Below are 24,315 nucleotides of genomic sequence, written 5' to 3'. Positions count from 1 at the left end.
GGGGGCTGTGGATGCGGGAGGAGGAAGGGGTGGGAATTTGAGGAGGAGACTACCCTCTGATTATTATTTTTAATTTTTTTTAAATCGTTATTATTTTCGCCGTGCAAGGAGGACGCTCGGAATTCACCGGCTTGTCGGCTCCCGAGAGGGACCCGGGGATTGTGCCGTCGCTTTTTTTTTTCTTTTTCCTTTGGTTGGTTGGTTTGTTTGTTTTGATTTGGGTTTTTTTCTTTTCATTATTATTATTATTTTCCCTTTTCCGCTGAGCAGCGGCGGCGGCAGCAGCAATATGGCTGGTGATGGGTTTTTTGGGGGGCGCTGGCGGCGGGAGGAGCTCTCGGAAGCCCCTGCGCGCCCGGCTCGCTGTTAGCTATGGCAAATGGCAGCGGCGGCGGCGGCGGCGGCGTTAGAATGAGTAACAATATCAACGCGAACAATCTCAACACAGACTCGTCCTCTTCCCCCGTCAATGTGCCCAAGATGGATGCGCTCATCATCCCGGTGACCATGGAGGTGCCCTGCGATAGCCGCGGACAGCGCATGTGGTGGGCTTTCCTCGCCTCGTCCATGGTCACTTTCTTTGGGGGACTGTTTATCATCCTGCTGTGGAGGACCCTCAAGTACCTGTGGACTGTCTGCTGCCACTGCGGGGTCAAAAACAAGGTAACCTCCCCCCCGCCCCTTCCCCTTCGGGTGCGGCGGTGGCTCGGTGTGGTGGCAAGTGGGCTCCCGGCCGCCTAGGTCAGGGCACCTCGGAGCGGTGGCACTGGAGGAGATGCCGGGTGGCTGTTGCTGGCTTTCAGGTGGCCCTGGCACTGCTCTGGGGGCAGCATGGCTGGAGGGGTGCCAGGGCCTGCCGAGTGCCCCCCGCCTCCCGTTCTGCCACCACCCCGCGCAGAGGCTCTTCAGTCTCGGAGGGCAGGAAAGTTGTGCCTGCTGTCCACTCGCCAGCTCCGCGAGGTGCAYGCTGACACGTTGGGATGGTGCGGTTCAGAAGTTGGTACGCACCCCCCGGGAACTGTGTCTGATGGGGAAGGGTATTTGGGGGGGGGGGTTATTTGCTGAACTAAGCTGTCAGTTCTCCTATGAAATGACAAACTTTGGCAAAATTAGAGAGATAAACTTCTCAATTGAGTAAATCTTTTAAAAGGTAGTTCCACTCCCTTAGAATTGCTCTTAGATTTCTGTTTGGTAAATTAAATGTACATACATATATGAATGCATTTACTGGATTCATAAGTAACACGCTAGATCAATATTCTTCTAAGTGCAAAATCTTTGAGACAAACTCTCTGCCCCTTATTTTTTTGTGTATTATCCTCTGGAATGAAGCGTAGTACGTGAAGTAAGGTAGGCTCCTGGTTTGAAAGATCTCCTTCAAAGCTAAGAACTTGGTCAGGTCCAGACTCTCATTTCTGTTCAAGATGAATGGGATAGAAAGTGTTAAGACTCTGTATTTGTGAAAGTGGATTTTGACAGGCAATTTTAGGACCCCAAAATAGACCAGCAGCTGGAGTTTCTCCCCTTCCCTTTTTGCATTTTTTGGATTACAAATGGAATAATATCTGCTTCAGTTATTCCTGGCACACAGACACCCACAAAAACACACACACCTTTTAATATATGGTTGCTAGGTTGCTGACTTGCTTTGACGTACAGTGAGCTGTCTTCCCCTTTCTCCTATCCCCTCCCCCTAAACACACTTGATATAGCATAACCCAGCTGTACAAAGGAACTAACACTTACGGGAAACCAGAAAAAAAGTTACAGAGTTTGAGAAGTTTGGGTACCTTTATTTCATTGTGTTTAGCTAAATATCAAATTAAGATTACCTACAAGAACCTATATGTTACAAATGGAAGTAGAATAGTTGTAATAAACTTGGCCTATCAGTGGAAGAAATGATTGTTAGAAATACAGAATAAATGGAAACTTTCGACTCGACTTTTAAATTTCAGGAAACATACCTGGCAATATTTCTTCTCTAGAGACATTTTTTATTTCATTCAAAACCAAAACCAAACCTGAACTTTCTCAGAGACATATTAGCCAGGTGTGATGGTAAAGCTCAAATGAATTTGTGATAATAAACATGTTTTGTAAAATACTGTTTCCTATAATAGTACAAGGAAATTCTTAAGAAGGGAGGGGGGGTAGCTATGATTTGTCTTCAGTTTCTTCTGTGTACATTTAGCATTTTCTTCTGCTTGTGATGAGACAAATCTGCAAGGACTGTAAGAGATCCCAAAGAAAAAGGAAATCCTACAGGCCATCACCTGCTACTTTGCTTGAGAGAATTAAAATTAGAGTTAGCCACTTCTACACAGACTTCCCATGCATGATGTCTTCATGGATATCTTCAGTCTGATAGTCCATTCATGAGAAATAGTCAGTAAAGCAGATCATACATCTCTTAAACAGTACAGAAAGGCATATCCAAGTTGTCTTTAAAACATTTCAGACAAGCTAAATGAATCATTTAGCTAAATAACAGGTGTCATCAAGGGATCCCAGCACTCCTAGTTTGAATGATTTGACAGAGTACAGTTATGTGAGAATGTAAGAGTTATTTCATGTTTGATACCTAAAGTAGCTATGTCCATGAATATTCCCTGGGGCAGGAGGATGGAGGACTCTGCAGGTAGGGGGAGATATATGTCCCTTTTTAGATTATGTCTATTACACTGGTAAGGTGTTCAAGCCTTTAGTGAAGAATAACTTCCAAGGTCTGATTCTTTCACACTAAAATGGGGAATCAGAGGGAGTTCTGCATGTGTAACGAGTAACTAGTTTTTGCAGAACACTTTTCTTGTGTTTAGGGTACACAGACTAACTGAAGTAAAAACTGAAAATGCTTTAAACTTTGCTATTACTGAACACATGCTTTGTGCTGCATGACAACTTGGGAAAGGTTGCCAAAGCTGCAGGTGAAAAATATGAATGAGCATTTGTGCTATGTCTGCTATGTTGGACCTCCCAGCAAAAGTAATTTTACAAGAAGTGGTTCCTCCTGCTGTGGAACTGAAGAAGTTTTTTGCATGTTAGGACCTTTTCTTCCCTCTCCTTCTGCTCCGCAGTTCGTAGTAGAGTTGGGTTATCCACTACCCTCTCATCACCTACATGAAGAGCAGTCCCAGTGAGTGAGCTAAAAGAACTCTCTCATGTCTGCTTTCTGTGGCTTCTTACTAAATAATTTGCGCATATACTAAAAGGCACAGGGTTGCTCTTAACAGCTGTGTTCATGTATGTTATTACAATGAGCTGAAAAAAAATTCATTTTTTCTCTGCTATATTCTTAGGATAAAGCTGTGTTTCTCAGGTTAGTAGGTGATTGTCAACTTTATTTTGTGTATGTAACTCTTTTTAATGGCTTCATAGAAGGATTTAGAATACTTTTTTTCTCTTTAACTTATTGAGTTTAAGGTTGGTTTTTGGATTTTTAAAACCTGATATTAACACTCTGTTTAACACTTGGTGGTACGAAATTTCATTACAGTATTTCATTTTTCTTGGAGAGGTGTACTGAAAGTCAAAAGAGTATGAAAACTTCTGATAGCAGAATGATAACATTGCCTCTTAAAATTCCAGATCCAATTTATGTCATTGTATACTAACAGGACATTAATATGACAAAAAAAGATTGCTGAAGTTATAGGATATTTTATTTGCCATACTTCCTTTATAAGATGGCATTTTTTAAAATCTGCCAGAAAGAAAAATATAAATCTTGATCTATGTTACATCAGTGTTTCATATAATATGAGCGGCATTACAATTGAAGCCCATATTTTTTCTTTATCTAATGTGGTATATACTTTAAGATTTAATTCTTGCAAAATTAACTGCAGTCATTTTGTAGAGACTTAAATATGCTCTTTGTTCCTCAGTTTGCATCTGCATTTTAAGAAATGTTTAGGTTTTGTTGAAGAACTTGTCTTCAGTTTGCTTCCCCCCCCCCAACTCATTCCTAACTTTGTGTATTAAAAGTAGAAAGTGAGAATGAAATTAAATGGGCTGGACTCTAATACCATTAGTTGCTCTTGTTTATGGGAATAACAGAAAAAGAAAATAAATGTCTCATGAAATGTGAAGTTACACATAGCGGCTAAATACATATTATAAAATCTGTAGTTCTTTTGATTATATGGATCTGTTATTCTATTTTTCCRTGTTCCTGAAGGGCATTTTCTACAGACATTACATGATACTATGTTTTGGCTTTGAATAAGCTCTTAAACAAGGAAAAGGTGCAGTGGAATGAGAAAGCACAAGTGCGGCACAACAGGCTCCAGAAGCTGGCCAGGTGCAGAATGCAGTGAAACTCGCACCCTTTTGAAGAGTGTGATACCGGACCCTGTGTTGCTGCTCCTTGGTTCCCCGGAGAGCAGAACTCATTATTCACCTCATGCCTTTAAGGGTACCTAGTAGGTACAGGGCATTTTTATCACTATACTCATGTTGGAGCGTTTTCAGTTTGTTGAAGACTTTTTTTTCCTGCAACATGGGACTCATGTATCTATCARATGAAACTCTGTTATGATTATAGGTGGCAATTGCTTGCCTGAAATGACTCACCATAATAGTCTTCTTTGATATGAGGCTACATATTTCAGAAGTTTAATAAATTATAAAGTGCTAGATATGGTCAGTTTCTGTTAACATTCCTGTTTATTTTGAATATAAAAACTGAAATTTTAGTGGAAGTAAAATATTTGCAGAAATTTCCTTTGAGAAATTAAGACTTTTCATCCAAGCCTCTGAAGCCTGGGAGAGTTTGTAAGGGGGAAAATGGCAGCCTTCTATAGGAGGAGAAGTGTTTCTACCAAACTGGCTCTCATATAGCCAGATTTGTTGGATTTCCTAGGAATACCTGTAGAAATCTCCTCTCCTAATAAAAAGAAACAAACCCAAAACAAAGCACTGTATATTCAGAGAAGTATGAGAATACATTCAAGGGCACGTACGGACATATAATGTAGGAGATGCCTGCATTTAAATTTTTGTGTAGCAATCTCACCTAGACTCTCTCTAAGATGTACTGAACAGAAGCACAGCAACAACTGGAAGGCTCAAGAGATTAGTAGTGGACTGCGATGCATTTTGCTCCTTAGTCACATGCTCAATCTGGCTCAAGAAATTGAATCGCTACTGTCTCATGGCTATCAGGTGGTCTGTGTGTAATTACTCCATGAGCCTCCCACTAGACAGGTTGCCAACTGAGATATGGGCATGTTCGAGAGGTCAAGGACTGAAAAGGCTGTGAAAGAAAAGGCACTTACAGTTCTCTTCAGATGGTCCTTCTACAAGTGCAAAAGGCACAGATATGGAGAGGTGTATGCTGCTGTGTGTCATGCTACTGGTCTTCTGTGAAGAAGATGACATTTTCAGTTCTCTGAAGCTCATAATGGATTTCACGTTTTATAAACACATGATGAAATTGATTATGTATGCAGAAAAGAAAAGGTATGGACAAGGATTTAAGCTTTAAACTGAAAAATCTTGACAGAAATGTTATTTTGATGCAGTATCATACTTACTTTCAAGGCTTTGCAACACATACATTTAAGGAGGAAATCTGTCCTCAGAAAGAATTTGCAGCTCTCACACATTTGCAGATCTGTAAGTGCTGGTTGGAAACCATTGGATTTCACAATGTTTTCCAGTTTAGCACAAGAGAAGAAATGTCTGTACTAGGGGACAAAAGGCTTTTTAGTAACAATGATCCATGTACTCAATTTTGATGCTCTGGGACTTCTGAATGCAGAAGGAGGGCAGTATACAGCCTCAGATATAGAAACACTGTGAAAATTTAGAGGACACTAGTCCTAAGTATAATCTCTTCAGGGACAGGATCTAATGAATATAATTAAAAAAAAACAGTGGTGCTTCATGTCTGTCCTGCACTATTGCAGGAAAGTGGATCGTGAATTTTAGTCATTGAATGTCCTTCCTAGGACAAATCTTAAAAAGACACAGTGTTCTGCAGTCAACAGGCAAACCACAGAACAATTTTCAATGTTCCTCCCAAATGGATTTTCACAGATTGGCTCTGTTATTCTGTGAAATTTAACTCACTTTAACGAGAATTTATGTGAATTTCAGGGTTGGCTGGTAATAATTCCTCTGCAAGGTCAGGGTCTAATTCAGAAGCAGTGACGCATTCTAGAGTGTTAAATTATAGGACAGAAATTCCAGATAACCTAATGAGACAGAAAATAATTCTAGAAGGAACTGGGGAATGGGGTATCCTTTCAGTTCGCTTAAGCATACCTAAGATAGTGACACTGCATAAAACTATATATTTTACATATATGAAAATTATCAGACTCCTGGGAGAAGTCTGAGTGGACACAATGAACACAGCTCAAGTGGAGTTCTTCTAAGGGAAAGATTACTGAAACAGTATGTGTGGGTGTTAATGGCTAAAAATACATTTTTATCCCCCACATATCGGTTCAGTAACACAAGGATAGGGGCTACAATTGAAAGAGCTGTCATAAATGATGCATTTCTGTACAGAGATCATATGCTGCTAGATAGTTGAATACTTACTGTCTGACTCTTGTACCCCTGTGAGAAGTAAATGCAAAACTCTACAATACCACAAGACTAGAGTGGCATTTATACCAACTTTACACAGGGCTAAATACACATATTGCAGACTAGGCCTCATGGTGTGTAAGTGGCAAGTACATTTTTATCTTTTTAAGGCATATAGGTCTAAAAAAGATATTCTTGGGTTTCAGGAGAAGGTGGAAATGCAGTAGGGGGTTCTGTTAGCACTTTTGCCAATAATACAGCTGGATGAATAACTGAAAAGGAAAGATACCTTTTTTTCAAGTCTGTCAAGATGTGTTGGTCAGGAAAGGCCCATTTTGAATCCTGATGATATTAATAGCCTGAGAATAGCTTGGGTTTGGATCTTTGAAAGGAGCACTTTATTCCCATATATAGTATGCATGGTTCTGTTTAAATGAACGTGCTGTCAGTGTAATGTGTTGAGTTCAGTTTGCTTTGAGATGATGTATTGCATGTATTTGTCAGTTTGAGAGTTACAGAAACTGAGAGCCTTATCCAAAGCCTGTTGAAATAGAGGGAAACAATCTTAATAACTTCAGTGGTTTTGGATTCAGGCCTAGATGTTCGCAGTGTTCTAGATGAATCAGATATTTTTTTCAAACGAATCTTATGTTAACATTTTAAGTTTTTAAAAACTTTTATTGTAGTGACATATAGTTACCTGGCTCATGGCCGTTATGTCTGCGATTTCAACGTTAGAAACATAATTTCAAAAAATCACGCAAAGAATGTTTCTATTCCAGTTAAGACCTGAAGCTTCTTCCTGGCCCCCTTAGAAATCAAAATTTGGGTGCTTGAACTACTGACATTTTCCTATCATGGCTTCTATCCTGCAAGCTGATATGCAAGGGCAAGTATTGGCTCTTTTTTAGAGGCAGAGTAAACACATATTTAATGGAACAGGCAAAGGTCCCTTGTCACATAGATCACTTGCAGGATAGAGATGCATTTGCAGCTTCAGCCCCAAGTCCTGGAAGTCCCTTTTGCATGTGCTTAACTTCGCTACCTAATTTAAAATAGATGCACAAACAATACCAGGACTGCTAACCTATAGCAGCGTAAAAAAAAGAACCTCATTACCAGGTCAGAGAGCTGTTGAGAAGATCTGGTAACGTAATAAACAACTGTAGCATAATAAACAATTGGTGTAGAATTTGAGTGTCTTGTCTGTATAACTATTAGATACAGCTTTACTGTGTTGCATTTTTATTACATTTTAGGTATTGAGGAATACATTTATAATATAGTTTTATTCCCCTTTGTCCAAGCAAATGCTGACTGAATATTTGGCATTTTCTTTCATGTTATATTTTATTCATTTTTACATTTTTACATAGTGTTTTATCACTTATTTGTTCAACTAAGAAGATGACTTGCTCTAAATTTGCTATTAAAAATGAGACTAACCTTAGATGATTGACACTGTGTTTATTTTCCATTTAAGTAAAGAGGAAGAGCATTATTATAGATATGTCTTTTTAAGAAACTATTTCTAAGTCATGACCTTTATATTACAACAATAAAGTGAAATATATTAGAGTATGATCCTTTGTTTATGCATCCTAAAATTGTAATTTTTCCTGTTATGAACTCTCTAATTCATTTTAGCTGTGATTATGCACTGGTATTCTACTGGACATAAATTATTTGAAACTGATTACTAGCTTCTTTGACCTATATTGGTCATAGTTGGTATAGAACGCTGCTCAGATATCAAGGTGAATCCTTTGTCCTCAAGTGATTTGAGGTCACTTTTTTGAAAGTGAGTTTGCTGATCAACAGGTAGATGTTGTGTGATGTTTTTATGTTTTCTAGGTTACAAAACTGTAAATGCTGTTTCATAAGTAAACTGATGAAGTGTGCTTGGGTTTTAAGGAGGGGAGGAAAAAAAACCTCTCCTTTTTTCCTTTTCCTTTCAATCACTCAGAGCAAAAAACAGTCTATTCAGGAGAAAATATTGCAGGGTCTGGCCTTTAAATTGTGTGTGGTACAAACATATTTTCCTTTTTTAGGTAGATACTTATTTCCTACATTTCCTAGGTGGGAAATTTTCCCCATATGGGAATTTTTTTTAAAGCTTTTTATACAATTCTGATAAATTGATTTTATTATGTGGGAAGTTTTTAACAGTTTTTTGTGTTAGTTTTCTTCTATTCCCAATACATTTATATCTGAAAACTCCAGATTCCATCAGCATCAGAAATAGTGGACTGCTGTTAGTTACAATCAGATTATTTTCATATCACTTAAGGCTCTCAGCAGTAATGTATCCTTGTTTCCTTGACTTCTCTATTGTAGTCTTATTTTTCTCCTCTTGTAGGATAAGGTTATAGTCACCATTTGTTCTATTGTGCTTTTTGAGAGAGATGTTGGATTACACACTTAAGGAGTGAAGTATTCCATTGAGAGAGGGTCTGTTTTTTGATTTAAGGACATACAAAATTTTAGCTGGCTAAATGCTACTTTTCCTCCTCTGACTCCTTCTTATATGTGTAAATAGTGGTATTGTCTTTTCATGAGTGCTAAGAGCAGGATTCATATTATGTATCTGTTTTCCCCCCAAAAAATCACTCAACACTTCATGGTTTTGATGTTTGCAAAAATTGTCTTAATTGCTTTTCTGGAATGTGTCCCTGGGATAGAATAAAGCTTTCATTTGCTTAAAGTGGAAAATGCTGTCCAAAGTATGGAGGTTTGACTCTGCCTGAATGATTTAGATGATTAAATTTTTATCTTAACTTAAATGATATCTAATATAGGAAATCCTCAGTATCTTTGAGTTGCCAACTGAATTATAAGATTTGATTTTAGGAGCAGAATAAAAAAAGCATTTGATTCTTCTGATTTCCGGTTGAGGACATTCATGTTTGTTACTAAACTATGCATTATTTTTTAAGAATATTCACATTACACAGCAACTATTTGGAGTAATATGTGAAAATTGTCAACACTTGCACAAAGCAACTGTTTAGACACCAGAATTCATTTTTAAGATCTGAATAAGCGGTTTGATTTTCAGAGATAGTGATAATTTCAGACAGCTTACGAAAGGGGTGTTGTTAAGCTGTCCTTGAAAACTTATTTCCATATGTAGATTTTTGTTAAGGAATGTAACAGCTGAAATTGAAATAACATTTTCTTTTAATGCTGACCTTATGCAGCATATTCTGGACTTGAACTTGAATAACGTCTACCTAATCCTCTTGGCTTCTTCTCTTTATGTGTATAAAGAGGAGAAGGTACTGCAGTGTTTGTGAATTTACACACACTTTTAAAGCTCTTTAAAGCAGTAGTCTTTTGCATTAACATTTGATACTCTAATTTTAATTTTCTTTTAACAAAGAGATAGATACACAGCTCCTAAACAAAAATATCTATTTCCAGCCAATTAATTTTAGAAATTACTTTAATAATAGAAAAGTGAAAAACAAATTTTTGATGCTCCCATATTGCAATTGTGGGGAATATTCAGAACATGTTATCATTTCTATGACTACCTATCTATAAAGCTATATGTGAACTTGTTCCTTTACTGACCATACATGTGACTATTCCTCTTTAGGCTTATGTTGTTTAAGGTGCTTGAGAGAAATGCTGATTTCTTTAAGTGAATAAATCTTAATCTTACTCTTGTGTCAGCTGTGTACAAAAGTAAAATGCATCCTTAAAATTGTTACATAAAGTATTCAGAAACATTCTTTTTTCATTAAAGAGTGGTAGAGGGACAGAATGGGTATTCCTAGTTTGTAGAGGTGGAAAGTAGTTAAAGGTCTGCAGTGGAGAAACATATACATATACATATAACCACAAGGTAAAACTCAGAATTTCGTGGGGCTGTCTGTTTGCTTCATATATACAGAGAAATAGAATATTAAGTTTTGAAAAACCTAATGCCTCTCTCTGAAACAGCTCAAGGGTACTGCAGAAAAGACTGCAGACTTGCAATGTGTGCAATAAAAGAGTAAACCTGTTGAGTTACTAAATTGTTAAAATCCTTCACTCAAGTTCAGCTAGAGTGTTGTTGAGTCTTGTTAACAGGTGGCTCAAATTACACAGTGAGCTGCTTTATAGGGTGTGGGGTAATTTAGTAGACAGATTTTGAGGCTGTTGTCTGTGTGCTCCTGAGATTGCAAGGCATTACAAATTTGGTCTGTAGTATGCCTGATTGCGTGATTATGTCTGTCAAGGTGTCTAAACTGTGTGAGGTGGGGTTTACATCAGCTTTATGACTTGGTACGAAGTGAAAGTGATGTAGACTGTATTTGATTTGTTGTAATGTCTGTTGAAGCTAAGTCACAGCACTTAAAACTTTTTTGAAAAGCAAACTTAATCTACCAGAGCAAGTGAAATGTTTTGTGGCTATAATATTTTGATTAAATCTTCTAAGACTGGATTTATCATCTTGAGGTCATTGTTTGATAGCACTGAAAAGTCTAAACTTCAGTGTTTGGGAGAATACTCCCTGCAAGGTATCTGAGCTGTGTTGAGGACAAGTTGTGACTGTCAAGCAGTAGTAGCTCCTGATCCTAAATTGTCATAAGTGTTTATAGGTATTTTTACTGAGCAGAAGGGGTTTTTGGCATGGGTAATATTTGAATGTAGAAAAGTTTTAAGAGTGGGGTGCTTTCATTGTTAGACAGTGTGCTAAACATTAATTCAGTTGCATCCTTTGGTGAATATGGTTTTGTTCACTTCAGCATTTTAGCGGGATAAGGAAGGCACTTTGAAGGTAAATTCCACCTTGTCCAGAATGGCTAAGTGGATTCCCTTCAGATGAAACTAAATGGGAAGATCAGCTCTAGGAGCTCACCTGATATACTGCAAGTGCTAATTGGTGTTTTGTCGGCAGAGCTAGGCTGGAGTGAGTTGTGAGGGTATAAATCCTGAAGCATATACAATGTATAGTTCTTGCACTCTTCTGGAGAGTGGATCTTGCTCCTTGCAAATGCAGAGTTAGCCTCTGACTGTGTTTTTGGGGAAAATCCCAGTTGAGGCTTTTGGCAAGCTTGTGGCTTTGTTTTCCTTCCTTCTTATTGATGTAGGTTTTTTTTTTTTGTTTGTTAGTTTTTAACTGTACAACATATGTAGAGTTTCCTACAGTATATCTTCCAGGAAGCCCTTTCTCTTACTGTGCTGTAAGACTCTGTGTTTGGAGTTCAGCTTGCTCTTGTGGGCTTCTCTGTGTCTTGATTGCTCTGGCCCTGGCAGTTGGTGTCAGGCTGGCTGGCTACTGGGCATACCTCTGCGGATGTAAGGATGAGCTAGCTGGCTGGCAAAGATGATGGTAAGACCTGTGACTTTGGATGACACCTTACTATCTTGAAATGTCACAAGTGTTGGACTGTGACAGAACTACTGATTAATTTCAGTATAGCTATTCCAAAATGACCTTTTATTTTTATTGATCCTCTGAGAAACTTGGAGAACATGTGAAGGCTGTATGGATAAAGATATTATATGGTCTGGCTGAGGAGAAAAGAAATTGTTCTGAGACAGACTGTTTGAAACAATTGTTGCCTATTTGATCTAGAAAAGAAAGGACTATAACCTGAGATAACAGGTGGTGGAACTTAATGTCCAAACTCTTTTCTGTTTGAGTAAAGTCAATGGAGAGCTGTTTCCCCCTCTCTCCCTCCAGTGCGTTTCCCATATCGCTGGAAACTTGAACTCTGGAGCTTTTATTTTCAAAACATTTAACAGAAATGGAGTAGAAGGTAATGATAACTTTAATCAAAGGTAGAAGTTCTAGAAAAGCTTCCTGGAATATAAACAGAATTCTGAAGGTAGTGTCTCATGCGGTATTTATATTCCATCAGCTCAGTTAAAGCAATTTTTGTGGATGAGAAATAAAGACATCATTCAAAATATGGCCTTTTTTTTTTTTCTTTTGTTTCCCCACAATTATGTTTTTCTGATTGAATTGTCTTTCTCTTGGAAACAAATATTGTTGGTCCTGGACATGGATTGTCTTCAGCAGGGGATGTTTGACTGTATTTTCTGTTGGTCTGTTAAATGCTCCTTGGATTTTAAATAGTATATAAATGTAGGCTATTATGTAACTCCCATAGAAAAAACACAGTGGCTGCATCTTTTAAAACTGGTGGATCTAATTGTTGTAGGTAAATGAGAATCTGCTATGAGAGCTGATGGAAATGACAATTCTGCCTAAAAAGCTCAAAATGAATTATGTATTTTTAAAAAAACAAACAAAAAACCCCACCACCACCCTACAGCCATGTTTTAGCCATTACTATCAGTTAAGGTAGAGGGTTGTTTACCCCTGTAATTAAATTGGTGTTGGCTCTTGGATGTCTGCTTTGATTTGATCAGGTTATTTTGGCTTACTTAGGCTCATTTCTAATAGATTAAAAGAGTATCAAGCTAAACTTAAGTAAGTATAAGATCATTCTTTTCTAAAAATTCAATGATTTAAAATTGTGATATAATTCAGTGCAGATTCTTCTGTAGACAATGCTACAGTAATGACAAGTATTCAAAAATCATTAGTTTTTTCAGCATTAAATTGTAGGTTCTTTTTGTTTGTCTTCTGACTTCAGGCTTTTTATTAGGTTACATAGTCTTGAATTCACACTTTTAAAGCATGTCACCAGAATTCTGAGGGTGGAAAACTTGAGGTTCTTATGCAGTTGTGTGTCATTAAGAGCTAAAACTTTATGAAAATGACTTAATATCAGGAGGACTGCAGTAGAGCTATTATGGAGACAAAATTTGGAGACGTAGCAGCCTGGGTGGTCAGCCAGTCTGTGTTTTGTATTGATATGTTTGAAGTAAAACTCATTCTTGTACTGTAGGTCAACACTTCTGCCCCATTTAAGCTCTCTTTAGAGGGCTGACAGACTTATGAATCTTGCAGTGTTTTCTGCAAGTGAGAAAATCTGCTACTAGGGCTCTAGGATATTGGTTTAAAATGTTCCGCTCTATACAAGGAGCACAGTGTCTTTAAAATTGCTCTTAGCAACTTAAAAGGTCCATCAAAATACGCAAAGAAGAGTCTGAATGCTTTTTTTATTACTRTAGTGTTCAGAGGCCTCACAGTTTTGCAGACTCATTTATGCCAGATCCTGTTACCTGTTTCAACAAAGGGGCAATCCTCTGCTGTGCACATCTTATGTTCTGAAAGTAAATAATTAGAGAGACAAAGGAGGAAGAGGGCTGTAAAGTATTGGTTTGCCCAAGTCCATACAGCAACCTAGTGATCAAGATAAGAGCAGAAGACTTCATTGATATACATCCACTCAGACCATAACACTAGTCCATTGGTTAGATTTACAAAGGGAGCATGGTTTGCAATTCCATTATGCCAGTTACTATTTCTGAGGAACTGTAGGGGGTTAAAACTTGCTGTGCCATACCAAGTTCCCTTCTTCATGATTTATTTTGTATGTAAGAAGAGAATAAAAGCATTACAAAACTCTATTTTGGTTGAAACGCAATTTTAGTTGGAGTGGGAATTTGTAAGAATTGCCAAATAACATGATGGATGGAAGGAGGATGTACAACAAGAAGAGAGTATGTGTTGTACAGTATGCATGGTGAATGGTATTCACTCTATCTGTATACAGGTATTTTGATGAATGTGCTTGCTCCATTGCCATAATAAAAATTTTGAGTACTCATATTCACACCGGCTGTAAAGAATAACATTACTTTTAGAATCCAGGAGGGTTCCCAGTTAAACATATGCTTGTTGATTGTACTATTTTTAGCTTCTTTGAACAACACGTGCTCTCTTCAGATATTTATTTGTGAATGTTGTATTTTGTTCTTAAAAGGAAAATCTCTGAGTGTCAAGATTCTTTTTCTGTAACCAAGAAAGGAGAGAACCAGGGTTCTTGTCAGTGCTTTACTTCTTTGAAATCCTAGGAGATGGGGGTAGATCAGTTAAATCTAAAATGGACCCATCTGGTAGTGCTAGCAATGAGGAGAGAAGAACAGGTGAAAGATTCTGAGCTATAATCAACATATACTGCATTATGTAACTCATAATTTGTGCCACAGCACAAGCAGAAGACTGATATTCATGTCAGATTGTTCAATTTTTGTTTAGACCATCCTTTTTAAGTCAAAAGGTTCATGGAACAGTTTACTTGGAAGACTTGTTATTTCTGTTGCTAATAACTTAAATATTTTTCTCATTATTAATGAAACAGAGGTATTTAATCCATCCTATAAACAAGACACAATTCCATGTATGAGAAGTGAATTATACTAGAAAAGAAATAGCAATGAAGAGATTAAAGGAAGGTATCTATTTGCAATGCAGTGTTTCTAATTTGTCAGGGTTCTTTAACACTCCTTCTCCCTTTCTTTTATGGCACGAGTTAGACATGATTTCTGTGTCGTTGCCTATATTATGCAATATATGTTTGACAGAGGACTTCTCATGCACGGTCTTTTGGGAAATGGGTTTCATGAGGGCAGAGCAGGTGCCTAGGCCTTTTGGCATGATATTTAAAGAAATGAAGTAAGTCATAGAGCTTTTTGTGAACTTAGGAGCTCAGTAATTACATCTTTATCCAGTTTAAAAAAAAAAAAAAAAAGAAATCCTTACTTGCCTTTAAGTCCATTCCCAGGATATGGTGCTCTGTGTGTGGCTAATTCTTATATAAACAATTACACTGAAGTTAGGTGTTTTCACAATGTGTTGTATCAGAATAATGGTGTTTTATGCTTATTTTCATTGCTGCAATAGATTGCAGAAAGCATGAAGGAAAAGGCAATTTGGTATGTTTCTCATTTGTGGAGGTATAAATTCTACATAATCCCTCAAATAAATTTATTAGATGACAAGAAAGGATTTAGCAGCTAAATGACTGTAAAAGCTGTGGTCTGCCATTTAATATGTTGCATTGGTTTTTAATAATTCTTTTGTTTCCCTATCATCATAGATTTGTTAGGAATTTTATGTGGTGTATTTGTTTAAATAGCTATTATAGCGTAGATGCATAAGTATGTTGTAACTGGCATACTTACTGAATGATGGTCCCTTGGGAAATTTAACACAACTTTCAAGCCTGGGATGAAAGAAAGAAGTGGCAAGATGAGAGCAATATACATCACAAGTAGTTGGCCTGCAACAGTGAAGAGAGAATGTTGATTATTGCATAATTTTTTTAAAAGTGCTTGGTCCATTCAAGCCTTCCTAGGCCATTCCTGTGCTGCTTTTTTTTATTGGTGTCTATTGCAGTTCACTTTCCTTAACTCTTCAGTGCCAGTGTTTTTGCGTTTGGCTCTTTAAGTCTCTGCTTTCAACACAGAATGAAGTATTCATGACAATAAATTACATAGCAATTATCATTCCATGTTTGGAAACTGTTTTTCCAGAGGTGAACATCATGAACGTGGAGGCCTATTGCTATAGCAAGTGTGCTTTATAGTTCCTAGTTAGTGTCAGAATTTTGGCAAGAGTGATTACCAGAAGTCAGAATTTGATGCTGTTTGTATATGTTTACATGAGACAGAGACTGATATCCCAGACTATGCTACTTTGTAGGGACAAGTCCAAAATAGTCATTTGCAACGTATATGGCAGAGTAATGCTTATAATGTTACTCAAAAGCATTGCTACTCCATTGTGGTGGTCATTGGAAACTACATGGTATGTGAAGTCACAATATAATGCAGCAGACTTACTTCTAAGATATGCAGCTTCAATCTTTTCCACAAGAAAATAAAAACCTCCTTTCAGTGGTGTGGGGTTTTTTTGTTTGCTTGTGTTTGTAGCCCACTCATGAGTACGCCAGCCTGAGCTGATTTAGCCCGGGAAGGAGGCTTCCAGATTGGAGCTGACTGACCAATGTAGCAGAAATAAGCAATGTGCAACACTTTAAAGAAGCTCTAAAGTCTTGAGGTTTTTAAGTATGCTGAGAAGTCTGCAGTCCGACTTCAGCTGAAGCTGCGAGTGCTCAGTATTAGTAAGAAATTGCACCTTAGCAACTTTTTTTTTTCTTAGTTTATCCAGATGACTTTCTGATTACCTTGGTGCTGTAAGATGTGATCCTTTATCCTGTTTGAAAGATTAAACTCTTTCTATGGAACTTAATTTTAAGAAGTAAAACATTTCTTGTTTAGATACTTAAAATACAGCTTAATGACCAGATAATGGTTAAAACAGAAGTTCTGTACTGTTATTCTTTCCTGACTAGGTAAAAAGAATTGAGGCTAACCATATTTCTATAGTAATTTTACACACTGATAGTTGTAGCAAAAATTTTAAAAAGTTAATGATTTCTGTCTTAATATAGTTATTAGTGGTAATTGATTTTTAGAAACCATCAACAAATAGATTTTGGTCATTTCAAATAAAAGGAAAATTTAATCAAATTCTTGACTGCCCCACATGTGGTTGGGTGGAAGAAAAATAATGATAGATAATAGAGGGCTGTGATAACAATTGATAAAATTTTCTAATCATACTTCATGAGTATGTATTGTATTAGTTACTTGACAGGTAACCTTTCCTCAGATGTCAGAGAGTACTTGGATTATGTTCTTAGTTAAGACTTGTGCAAGTAGTCTGTATCCTTTTTTTTAAAAAAAAAAGAACACTTATTACTTACTTTCACACTGCACATGCTAAGTATATGGGTCCATTTTATTTCAGATACAAAATCTTAGTCTCTGTTCTGTCTTTAAAAGCCCTCATTTACTAGAAAGGTTTATAAAGCGTCTCTGGTAACACCATGTTGGAGAAATAGAGGGAAATGTTACTTGGGGATCACCAGAACCAATTAAGTTCAGACTGACTCTAATTTCAGGAGTTCTCTAGAAGACCAGTAACTCTGATAGCTTTTAGAAAACTTCCAAGAAGTCCAGTATTATATTTACATTGTCTGCTACTGTGACTGCCTGCTTCAGGGTAAAAAAACGACAAGAAATGTATGATACAATCAAGCTTTCTCGCAAGCTTGGGAGCTTATTTAGATTGGAGGCTGTTTCTATCAATTTAGAGTAAAATTTACAAAGATATCCACATAGTCGGATGCCACTGAAAAACTTAATGTTCAATAGTATTACCTAGAGTGACTTATATTCTTAAATACTTTTTGAGGTTTTATCCACAGAGCCTAGTGCAGTCGTAGTTGGAATCGTTGTGTGTAGCATTTATACAAATGTGACTGGTAAATGTACAATCAAAAAAAAAATTCAGAGGACTAGAGTAGTGCAGATAGTAATACATGCTTTTTTTGTTGTGCTTTCTTCTTTCATCTATGTTATAGTACTGTGATACAGTGCACTAAAAGATGCCTTATGAAAAGTTGTACTGTATTGCTTTTGTTCATCAGTTCCTAGCAGCTTTATTTTTCCATTTTAATGGCTAAACAGTTCTATTTTTGTTTGATTCATTTTTCAATAAAATACTTATGTCATCATAGACTTAAAATCCCCACTGTTTGTGCAGCCAAGCATCAATTAGGTTACCCATTCTTTTCCTCTCTTCACCCCCCTCCCCTGCCCTGTTCCTTTTGCAAAGAGGAGCCATTCTGTGGCTTAATATAAATACCTTGTTCTAGTGCATCTTCTCTGGATTTTTTTGAGTGAGTATCACAGAAGCTAGAGCTGGTGCATTCTCAAAGCAATCTATTATAACGGGCTCCTTAGTGCCAGTGCAGAGTTGTGTACAGGTTCTCCTGGGGTTCTTATAAAGCTGTTGGAACTCTGGGGGTAATGGATAGGTGACAGTTAATGCATGCATCGTATATGAATCAGAATAAAGGAATTTCCCCTGCAGTGCCATACTGTGTAGTTGTGGAGATCCATGTAGCCTACAGTGCATCTTCCTTGGCAGCCCAAATACTACTTTGCTGAAAAAGTTATAGGGACTCTATTTTTCTTTGTTTCTTCAATCGTTACTTTGTCAAGCCTGTAGTTAATTCAGTGACCCCTTGGTATGAACTCTTATTATATCTGTGTAATCATTTCCCCAACAGTTCTCAGGCTGAAGTTCAGCTCTGGGCAGGTTTCAGTAGGGGAGTCCTGCAGCAGTGCTCTGTGTTGGGCTGACTGTAGCTGCCCATGCGATCTGAAACTGGGAGAGATTTTCACCACCTTCTGGCCAGATGTTATGGAGCTATGTGAAATGTGGCAAGCAAGGGCAAAGCTGATTATCCGTGAAACTGAAACTAAGTGGTCTCTCCGCTTGCTTATGGCTCTGTGGACTTGTTTTGAACGAATGTCAACCTCTGTTTCCTGTATCTGAGCATTACTTTCACTGTAGAGGAAATCTTAGTTTGTTGGTGTATGCGATGTAAAAGAACTGCATATATTTTATGATAGTACAGCTCTTCTGGTACTGCTCCCTTAGAATTTTTCTGGATCTTTCACTTAATGAGTATCTCATCTTCTCTAGTTTTTTTTGCCATCCTCTGAATTATGCCTTGCTGCATAAAAGTTGTCTCCTAAATTCTCTGGCTGTACAATTCCAATTTAAATTCAGTGGAAAAGTTTCTGCTGTAAAACAAAGATCTAAGGAAGAAACAAGTTGCTTTCTGTTAAAGGTGTTTAAATGGGTAATTAGTACTTTGAAGATCCTTTATGGGAAGTGGAGGTGGCAGAGGCTAACTGACGCATCTTTTTCATTACTGAAGAGAAATAACGTTCTGTATGTTAGGTTATCCCTTTTTTTTTTTTAGTGCATTTTGATCTTGTTAAGACTGAAACACTCATTCCATGTTATTCTGAGAACTCTTGGTTCGTATTGAAGTCAGTGACAATTGAGATTCTTAAATCAGTATGAAATTCTTAGCTGTATAATTTATTAATGTTATTGATAGAAATGGGCCAGTGCCAAAGCCTCAAATCCAAATACTGGGATTCAGGACCCAGTCCAAGAATTCAATGTAAACCCAGCAAATCCTTGGCCAGAACTGGCGACATTCCAGCATGTGTACTCTAGGTCCAAAGCCATTCATTGTCGTCTCAGTGAGCTGTTGGTAACGGCTTTGTAAGGAGGTTAAAGAGTTTAAAAACAGAAGAATGTCAGGAATTCTGTGATACCCTGAGTAGACCATTTCCAGAGACGAAATCTTCTTTTTAAAATAAAGAGAATCTCAGACCAACTAAAATGTGCCACCAAAATTCATAATTAAAGAAGAAAATAAATCAAAACACAAGTACTAAATATGCCTTGCAGGGACTCATATTCTGTAGCACCAGAAATTACTGTAACTCAGTGTTTTATTTTTAGCATCCTAAGGAGCCCAGAGGGTTATGGAGGATTATATGATGTTGGAATCTTTATTTTAAATTTGAGATTTCATATTGAGCTCTGATATCTTTTCCTGTATTTTCCTTTAAAGAATTTCATATTGAAACAAGAAAATGTCTCCTATAAATTTGAGAGACATCTAAAATTTTGTTCCTGTAACTGTTCCTGTGTGTATATATATATAAAAGTGTGTGCGTGTGTATATATATATATTTTAGGTTTTATATATACATGCATATAGAGAAATTTTAGAGAGTCCCTGTTAAATGAAAATTTGTTTGAGATTTCTTACGTGTTCTAGGATCACTATAAAGTATATATAAAAGACATTTAAATATAATGCAACAGCAGTCACCAAAATGCTAGTGTGTTGCATTGGAATAGGAAGTCAATAAAAGAGCTGGGCAACAATAGATCTTGGGGAAAAGTGTGTATGGATGTGAAGGATATCAGCTGTCAGTGGAGTGTAGCAGTGGTGTAAGAGCACGTGAAAGCATTATACAGAAGAAAGAGGAACAAGCAATATTATATTCAACTAAAATTTAGCATCAGGTATTCAAAGGTGATTACCCAAAATAAAACTTGGCAAGAATCTCAGAATTAAACTTACCTCAAACATGAATACACAAAAATATTTGAGAGTTCTAGGTGGACCTAGAAAATCAGAAACCAGTTTCATATTTTAATGGAAAGTTGAATTTTAGAGAATACAAAGAGAAGAAATTTCTGAGCACGTAAGAGTCAAAGCAACATAGTGTTCGTTCTTCACTTCTCTGCCCCTGTTTTATGCCTGGTCTTCTCTGTGGCCTGTAAACTCTGCCCATTCAGCTTCTGTTGAGGCTTTCTTTGTCTACCATATGCAAGGGAGATCACATTTCTTTGGTGTTCCTGTGTCTGGAATTGCTTTTCTGAAGGTGTGTACTATGCAAGTTTCCTCAAGAAGAGGAAACAACAAAAATTTAACTACAAAAAGCCAAGATCCAAGAGCAAAGGAGATCCAAAGCAGAGTATGAAAGTCACACAGGTAGAGTGTGGATGATCAGAAAATGAAGGGATACCATAGCTGTGTTGGAGGATGAAGAATGCTCTGGCCTTATAAAGGGAAAGCAGAGTACTGAAAGGGCATCGCAGGGAATGGCCTAAAAATATTTGTTAAACTTCAATAAACTCAACAACATTAGAAATAATATTAGACATATAGTCAGTGAACTGATTTATAGAAAGGCGGTGTGTAATAGAGAAGTTTAGGAGCTTTCATTCTTGCTGCCTCTGAGAAGGAGCAGATCAAAACTTCAGTGGGAACAAAGAATAGCTGCCACGTGGTGGAATATTTTCGTTAGAGTATTTTGTCCTAAAAGATGAAGAGCAGAGAGGGGAGAAAAACAGCAGGTACCACATCGTTCAGGATGACTAATTGCAGTAAAGAGGGTGGGAGACTTGGACAGACTGTAGGAAGCTTGTTGCTAGAAAAAGAAACTTTTACATTTGCTTGGTCAGTGTCCAGTGCCCTGTTTTTATCCAGTGTAAATAGGAAAAGCTTGTGGTATGTCACTATTAGTCTCAGTTTATCATCCCAACCCTTCTTTTACTGACTTTAGTGGGAATTTTCCATGCTAACCAAAATCAAAATATGTCTCCCTGGCCTTTGAAAAACACTTTCTTAAACAGATTGCCAGTTATACTTTGCTAGAGTGTTTCAAGACCATGGACTGCTGGAAAAGTTCCTATTTTTTTAGACAGGCCTGGAATATTAAAGGAAACAAATCTCATATATGGTCAAATGAGGATAATTCATGTTCACATCACCAAGATGTTGTAAGATATAGCAAAATAAGCAGTGATTTACTTTACCTCCAGCTGGACTTCCTCAAATTGGTTCATGATTTATGAATGGCTATTTCTGTTACTCAAAAAAATTGGTGGAAGTCTTTTAAAAATCCAGTCAGTACAGTTAATAATACATGAAAACAAGGATAACTGACTGATATTTGTCAGCAGTACTGACAAGCTTATTTAAACCACCTTCTGTTTAGAAAGGAAAATGCAACTGTAATATTGGCAATACCCAGAACTGAAGAAGTTGTGAGATTTTTAGGAGTAATATGCTTTCATTTATTTATGGAATTCTGTTTGTTTTTGCCCCTTCATAGATTCACATTTCAGTKTTTTTCCATAACAATCGGAACCAGAAATTTACTCTTTAAAAATTAAAGGTGAAATTACTTATCATATGTTTTTGGAAATGCAAATTTTTTTATGTGACACTTCTTAAACCCTTTGAAGGGGAAACAGTACAAGTAGGACTCTGTTAGTTTCTTTTTAATGAAAGAGCTTCCTAAATACAAATGACCTATGTAAATTCCAAAATACAAGCATGCAGCAAATAGATTGTTTTTGTTTAAGCTTTGGAAAAGAAGTTAAGAATCCAGTACTGTGTTGGCATGCAAAGCAGAGAAACTGGTATGATACCAGAGTATATTTATGCTCCTAACTGCAAGCTATACCAGTTCTCACTTAGTTTTACTAGGCGATTGGACTTAAAATGGAAGTAGATAAGCTTGATGCAGCTGTGATCCCACACTGAAATATAAGCATCACAGTATCTTTTTTTCTTTCTTAATCATAAATGTCAATGCCTTACTTGCTTTTTCTCTCAAGCAAGGTAATTAGGAAGTCTGGTATGCCTATTGATTCATCACCTTTTTTGGTAACTAGTAAGTTGAAGCTACATAACCTAATGTCTTTTTTGTGCCAGATTTCCACTTGTTTCTATGGATCTGCCACCAGTATCATTCAGATAAAAAGTGAAGTGTGAATGCAAATATTAAATAAAATCCTGGCCCTTGCTTAGGAAGATGCTTTAAGTCTTTAAAGCATTGTGCTCTAAGAGATGAAAGGTGAATGATACATTCTAAAGAAGTCTCTGGTGCCATGGAAAATTTTTGAGTAAAAAGTCTTTACAAAACCCACCTTGTAGAGTCAGCATATGGAAATTCTTGGGTCACAGTGTGGAGGCAGTTCAGATACTGCAGCTGTGGAATGATGCAAAAATACAGAGATGAGATTTATGTCTTAGTATTCTTGAGAGTTTACTTTTTCTGAGTGAATCGCAAATGTTGATGGCACTCCCAAGTCCATTTAAGGTTCTGAGCAGGGAAACTAAGTGTGTGTGCATGTGTTTGCATGACATCGTGTTTTGCCTTTGCTGTGTCCAGCTTAGGGAATTGCTCTGGAATGCTCCCTGTGTGACAACTGGCCCTGTGTAAATGGAAGTTTATCTACCATACTGACTCCAGGTGGTGCAGCATGAATAAAGGGAAAATAGTTCGGTATCTCGCTTAGGTTTATTCTACATTGGAAGATGTTAGCTCAAAACCTGAGAACTGTAGAGATGGTTTTCAGTAGAATTTTTGAAACTAGGAATCTCTTTAAAAATAATCTGTTCAATACATCTATTGACTTTGAAAAATATTATCTCTGAAAGGGCATGTATCAGCAATATTAATATTTAAACAAGGCTTTTCTTGTCACAGTCCTGCTGTTGCTTTATGGTTGACTTTACAGTGAAATCATAATATTGTTACTGGGAAAGCACAGGCATAAGGTTAAATATTTTCAGGATGTAGGTGCAGCTATAATGCAGGAACTGCTGGATTATCTGGTTTATTGTGCACAAGGATGTTTGATAATCTAAATTCTAGCCAGAGAATTTTATCTAAGCATGTCAACATTTGATGATCTTAGATATGCACAAATTGTATGTTACTGATCATATTTTGAATTCTTTCTATTTTTAAAATGGAATCCAAACAAATTCTGACATTATAATTGTCATTCTGTTTATGCTGTCTCTACTTGCATTTTTTTCAACTACAGTAGAAACTCTGGAGAAGTTAAACTTTCTTAGGAGGTGTCTTTAAAATGCCTAGTGTACTACAGAATATGTTAAATATTGTCCTTTCACTCTGATAAACCTGACTACAAAGCATAGCTTCTCTCTGGCCCTGAAGAGATGCATGTGTATAACTTTTTCAAGCAAGATTACAAAAACAGTCTTCAGAGTCTGATCTGTTGTTGGTATTGTCTGATATTCCTTTTTGTGTTTTTAATCATATCTTTTTTTGCCATCTTTATGTAGGAAAATAACTATTTATGATGGATTACTGACTAGTAAATGAAATATGATGTTATTTCTGTGGCTGCTGTTTATGATATCATAAACACAGGTTTATGGCTTCCCTGCAGGAACCTGGAAGGATGTTTCTTGGCTTGGAACCACATGCACGTTCTGTACTTGTAGTAACTAACAGCAGGGATGGAGTGGAAGGGGTGAGCATTGCGACAGCAAACACTCAAAGCTGGCTTACTTGGGATTGCCATTTTGATATAGCGACTTACACTGTGCTTTAAGTTCCTGTCAGTTCTTATGTGAAAGACTTTAAGCCTGTCATCAAAATACTGGAGGCTCACACAAGTATCTTTGCTTCCAGAGAAGAAAGATGCATCTT

General features: G+C 37.1%; 1 protein-coding gene across 18 annotated transcripts in view; it reads left to right on the top strand.

Moving 5' to 3' along the window:
- The first annotated feature begins 248 nt into the window (after nucleotides 1-248).
- KCNMA1 (potassium calcium-activated channel subfamily M alpha 1) overlaps nucleotides 249-24,315 on the top strand; it is a 545,549-nt gene continuing 521,482 nt past the window's right edge. For 14 of the 18 annotated variants that reach the window (XM_026056020.1, XM_026056024.1, XM_026056027.1 and 11 more), the window contains exon 1: nucleotides 249-663. In XM_026056020.1, coding sequence (XP_025911805.1) covers nucleotides 373-663 — 291 coding nt within the window. In that variant the 5' untranslated portion in view covers nucleotides 249-372. The remainder of the gene's footprint in view (nucleotides 664-24,315) is intronic. The other 4 variants (XM_026056026.1, XM_026056014.1, XM_026056022.1 and 1 more) reach the window with 3 other exon arrangements.

This window comes from Apteryx rowi, unplaced genomic scaffold (assembly GCF_003343035.1).
Source record: "Apteryx rowi isolate R43461 unplaced genomic scaffold, aptRow1 scaffold_129, whole genome shotgun sequence".
Taxonomy (NCBI): domain Eukaryota; kingdom Metazoa; phylum Chordata; class Aves; order Apterygiformes; family Apterygidae; genus Apteryx; species Apteryx rowi.
Note: the sequence above shows the minus strand (reverse complement) of the source record. Positions and strands in the feature narration are given on the sequence as shown.